Source organism: Nothoprocta perdicaria, unplaced genomic scaffold (genome assembly GCF_003342845.1).
Source record: "Nothoprocta perdicaria isolate Ctin4 unplaced genomic scaffold, notPer1 scaffold_76, whole genome shotgun sequence".
NCBI classification, from domain to species: domain Eukaryota; kingdom Metazoa; phylum Chordata; class Aves; order Tinamiformes; family Tinamidae; genus Nothoprocta; species Nothoprocta perdicaria.
In genome coordinates this window covers 1,594,924-1,600,134 of record NW_020456043.1, presented here as the reverse complement: position 1 = coordinate 1,600,134, position 5,211 = coordinate 1,594,924, and the positions used below count along the sequence as shown (strand labels likewise).

General features: G+C 67.6%; 1 protein-coding gene across 1 annotated transcript; it reads left to right on the top strand.

The window, feature by feature from the left end:
- Positions 1–1,809: 1,809 nt before the first annotated feature.
- Positions 1,810–4,022, top strand: LOC112957756 (prostaglandin E2 receptor EP2 subtype-like). Its single transcript, XM_026051493.1, has 2 exons — positions 1,810–2,595; positions 3,774–4,022. The coding sequence occupies exons 1-2, from the start codon at positions 1,810–1,812 to the stop codon at positions 4,020–4,022; spliced, it is 1,035 nt and encodes a 344-aa protein (XP_025907278.1).
- The last annotated feature ends 1,189 nt before the right edge of the window (positions 4,023–5,211 follow it).

Genomic DNA, 5,211 nt, shown 5'->3' with positions numbered 1-5,211 from the left:
TGCCCAGGGTCCCTGCACCAGCACTGGGGCTCACTGTGTGCCCCAGACTCCTGGATTGGCACCAGGACTCGCAGTGTGCCAAGACCCACACTGGATCTGGGACTCACCACCCTTCCAGGGCTCTAGCACAGGGAGCTGCATCCAGGGCTCCTGCACTGGCACTGAGGCTCTCTGTGTGCCAGGAGCTCCTGAAGAGCAGCAGGACCTGCCACGTGCCCAGTGCTGTCACCCTGGAGCTGCTTCCGTGCCCAGGGTCCTGTAGCAGCAGCAGGACCTCCCACGTGCCCAGGACGCTGCCCCTAGGTCTGTTTCTGCACCCAGAGTCCTGCAACAGCAGCGGGACTTGCCACGCACTCAGCGCTGTCACCCTGGGGCCACATCTGCATCCAGGGCTCCTGCACTGGCACTGGGGCTCTCGGTGCGCCAGGAGCTCCTGGAGCAGCAGCAGAACCTGCTGCGTGCCCGGTGCTGTCGCTTTTTTGTTGCTGTCACCCTGGGGCTGCTTCCGTGCCCAGGGTCCTGCAGCAGCAGCAGGACCTGCCACGTGCCCAATACTGTCACCCTGCGGCTCCTTCCGTGCCCAGCGCCCTTGCCCTGGCACTGGGTCTCTCCGTGCACCAGGAGCTCCTGGAGCAGCAGAACCTGCCACGTGCCCAGTACTGTCACCCTGGGGCTGCTTCTGTGCTCAGGATCCTGCAGCAGCAGCCGGACTTGTCCTGTGCCCAGTGCTGTCACCCTGCAGCTGCCCCTGTGCCCAGCATCCCTGCACTGGCACTGGGTCTCTCGGTACACCAGGAGCTCCTGGAGCAGCAGCAGAACCTGCTGCGTGCCCGGTGCTGTCACCCTGGGGCTGCTTCTGTGCCCAGGGTCCTGTATTAGCAGCAGGACCTGTCCAGTGCCCCGTGCTGTCACCCTGSGGCTCCTTCCATGCCCAGCGCCCCTGCCCTGGCACTGGGTCTCTCCGTGCACCAGGAGCTCCTGGAGCAGCAGAACCTGCCACGTGCCCAGTACTGTCACCCTGGTGCAGCTTCTGTGCCCAGGATCCTGCAGCAGCAGCGGGACTTGTCCTGTGCCCAGTGCTATCACCTTGAGGCTCCCTCTGTGCCCAGCGCCCCTGCCCCGGCACTGGGTCTCTCAGTGCACCAGATGCTCCTGGAGCAGCAGGACCTGCCACGTGCCCAGTACTGTCACCCTGGTGCTGCTTCTGTGCCCAGGGTCCTGTACCAGCAGCAGGACCTGCCCAGTGCCCCATGCTGTCACCCTGCGGCTCCTTCCATGCCCAGCGCCCCGGCACTGGGTCTCTCGGTGCACCAGGAGCTCCTGGAGCAGCAGCAGAACCTGCCACGTGCCCAGTACTGTCACCCTGGTGCAGCTTCTGTGCCCAGGATCCTGCAGCAGCAGCGGGACTTGTCCTGTGCCCAGGGCTGTCACCTTGGGGCCACTTCTGCATCCAGAGCTCCTGCCCCAGCACTGGGGCTCTTGGTGCACCAGGAGCTCCTGGAGCAGCAGCAGGACCTGCCCACTGCCCCATGCTGTCACCCTGGGGCTCCTTCTGTGCCCAGGATCCTGCCGCGGCGCTGGGGCTCTCCACGCGCGAGCAGCAGCCCCAGGTCTCCTTAGGCGCCCACGGGGGCCCCGGGACGCCCTCCCCCCCCGGCGTGGGCGGCGCGGAGCGGCGTGGGCGGCGCGGAGGGCGTCCCGGGGCCCCCGTGGGCGCCGCCGCGTGTCCCCGCACGCCCTCCCCCCCCGGCGTGGGCGGCGCGGAGCGGCGTGGGCGGCGCGCGGGGCGGCGCGGCGCACTCGGGCAGCATGAACAGCACRGAGCGGACGCGGTGCACGGGGGGCTCCGCGCTGCAGCCCGCCGCCTCGCCCCACGTCAGCGCGCTCATGTTCTCGGCGGGGCTGGCGGGCAACCTGCTGGCGCTGGCCTTGCTGCTCCGCCGCCGCCGCCCGGCCTCGCTCTTCCACGCGCTCGTGCTCGCCCTGGTGCTCACCGACCTGCTGGGCACCTGCTCCGTGAGCCCCTTGGTGCTCGCCTCCTACCACCGCAACCGCACGCTCCTCGCCTTGGCGCCCGCCACCCGCCTCTGCCTCGCCTTCGGCTTCTGCATGAGCTTCTTCGGCCTCGCCACCATGCTCATCCTCTTCGGCATGGCGCTGGAGCGATGCCTGGCGCTGGGCCAGCCCTACTTCTACGAGCGCTTCCTCAGCCCCCGCGCCGCCTTCGTGGCCCTGCCCGCCGCTTACGCCTTCGCCGCCGCCTTCTGCTCCCTGCCCCTGCTGGGCTTCGGGCACTAYGTGCAGTATTGCCCCGGCACCTGGTGCTTCATCCAGATGCACTCGGACCAGCTGCGGCGCGACGGCAAGGACGTCGCCTTCTCGCTGCTCTACGCCACCCTGCTGCTGCTGCTCATCGTGGCCGTGCTGCTGTGCAACCTCAGCGTCATCGCCAACCTGGTGCGCATGCACCGGCGCGGGCAGAAGACGCGCCGCCCGGCCGCCCTGGGCAAGTTCTCCATGGCGGAGGAGGTCGACCACCTCCTCCTGCTCTCCATCATGACCATCACCTTCGTCATCTGCTCCCTGCCCTTCACGGTGAGTGTGGCCGCCCCACGTCCGTGTCCCCCTTCCCGGCACCCCTGCTTCTCTCCTTGCCTCCAAGGCTGGAACCAAAACCAGGCTCCTCCTGGTGCCTGGGGGCTTCTGGCTCTGCCGTGACCTTCTGGCAAGTTTGCATTTCCATGGGGAATGGGGACAACCATCCCTTGAGGCCTGGAGCTGGTAGGAGATGGGGTGGTGGGAGCAGAGCATCCCATGGGCACGGCTGTGGGCACACGGGGTCCCCTGGACCCCCCTTTCATCACCATGAGCCAGACTCTCCTCGCTGCAGGGGGTGAGCGGTGCCAGGGCACCCAAGGAGGCTCCCGAAGATGGAGATGGAGCAAATGGCACCGGGCTGGGTGGGAGATGCTGCAGCAGGGAGGGGAGCATCAGTGCCCGGGCGCYGGCGTCACCGCCGGTCTGTGGAGCGAGGGGATGATCAGAGTGGGAATCGAATTCCGCGATGCCGTGCACTTAGCACAGAGCTGAGGACTGCTTGGAAATGGAGATCCGGGCCCTCCGCCACGGCAGCAGCAGTCCCAAGGGCCCGGCCGCATCCATGCGCATCGGGAGCATGGGAACGGTGCTCCCGCCCGGCACAGCGCGGGGCACGGAGGAAGAGGAGGAGGCAGCAGCATCATTGTGTGCAACGTGGTGCCCATTGCACCGCACGTCCCAGGCCGCCCAAGCCACTGCTCCTGCTGGCACGTCCGTGGCCGGCGGGGTCCGTGGCAGCAACACTGTGCCCACACATCCCACTCTCATTCCCTTCCCATGCYGGCATTGGGAACACCAGCAGGGATAACTTTGCCTTTCCCAGGGCAGATGGGTGCTGCGTCCCTGGGATGCTCCCGGTGCCGGCGGAGCGAAGGTGCCGCACGGCCGGGGTTGTAGGGGGGAGCCGGCGGAGCGGCCGCGCCGGGGCTCCCCGGCATCCCCGGCTGCCGCCTCCGAGCGCGGAGCGGGAGCGCGAGTCACCCTGCCGGGAAGGCCGGCGCGCCGTGACTCGGCAAATGACTCGGCGCGGGGCAGCTCCCGCGGGACGATGCTCCCGGCGGGAACGCTGCTTCCTTGGGAAATGTCCCCACAGTGCCGGCRCTGCCGGGAGCCTCCCACAGGCAGGTGCTCCCATGGGATCCATCCCAGCGCCTCCATCACCCGCTCCTTTGCAGATCCGCGCCTACATCAACCAGGTGGACGGGGTGGAAGGCGACCACGAGTGGGACCTGCTCGCCCTGAGGTTCCTCTCCATCAACTCCATCGTGGACCCCTGGGTCTTCGCCATCCTGCGGCCGCCGCTCCTGCGGCTCGCGCGCTCCGTGCTCTGCTGCCAGGCGGCCCCGGCGCCGCGGGACAGYGCCGAGGGCCCGGGCACTGCCAAGAGCCAGCAGGTGCCCCGGCTCGGCCCCGGCGGGCGGTAGGGCCCGCGCGCCCCCGGGACACGTGGCGGCTTCCCGGCCGAGGGACGGACCTATCTGCTATCCCGGGCACCTCGGCCGCAGCGTCTCGAGCCCTTGGAAGCCGCCGGGAATCRCTGCCGGTGGCACAGGAGCCGAGAGCCTGCGGACACCGCAGAGGGCTGCTGCAGGACACWCGCTCCGTTCGAGGACAAGGTGACGGACGTGGTGACAAGAGGGCTGCTTTAACACTACTGCCCCTCGCCGGGGCATCCGGGCTGTGTCACGGCAGGACCTGCTCTCCCAGGGCTTGCTTAGTCCCAGCCCAGGGCCTTTGGGCTGCGCTGGGCAGAGCGCCCGAGCGCGGAGGTTTTGGAGCTTCCCTCCGTCTCGGGACCCGCGCGGGAGCAGCCCCGGTGCAATAAAGGTGCCTCTGGAAGGAGCCTGTGGTTTTCGGCTGCGGGGATGCGGTGCCCATGGAAAGCACGGCGCCAGCTGCCGTAGCAGAGGGATGTCAGAAATAGCCTCTGTGACGGGCTCTTTTCTGGGTGGAAACAGGAAAAAAAGAAACAATTTGTGTTTCGGGGGCAGAATACGGCAGCGCCTGCGCTGTTTGGGCTTGCTGGGGTCCGCAGGGTTCAGCCGTGGGCTGCTCGAGCCCAGCAGAGGGTCAAAGCTGCCCRTCTGCAGCCCGGGCACTCGCACAGCCCTGACAATATATAGCCTGCGCCCGGGAAAGGCAGCACCAAGTCCCTACCTGTTATCAGGCAGCAGACCGAAAAAAATAAATTAGAAAAAAATGCTAAAAAAAGTCAGCACTGAGTCACCGCTGTCAGGCCGCCAATGGCCACAGGAAGTTTACTGGCCCGGAGCAGCGTGTGGGCAGATGTCGGGCTCGGGAGGCCCCTGTTCCCGCTGCTCCCGATCCCGCCGCCCACTGCTCACTGCTGGCGCGGGGTTTTCCGGGAGCAGGGAATGTGGGGCTGGGATGCAGTGCGGGAGTGGCTGGGATGGCGGCTGCCGACGAGGGAATGTCCCGGTGTGTCGGGTCCCCTGTGGAGCAAAGCGGGAGAGCGGAGCCGTGGGCCTCCCTCAGCTCCAGGGTGTGCTGGGTTCAGCAGGAACCTTCGCGGAGGCCGTGGGAGGGAGGGCTGGAAGGGAAAGAGGGAGAGATAGAGAGAAAGAGAGAGATAGAGAGAGAGAAAGAGAGAGA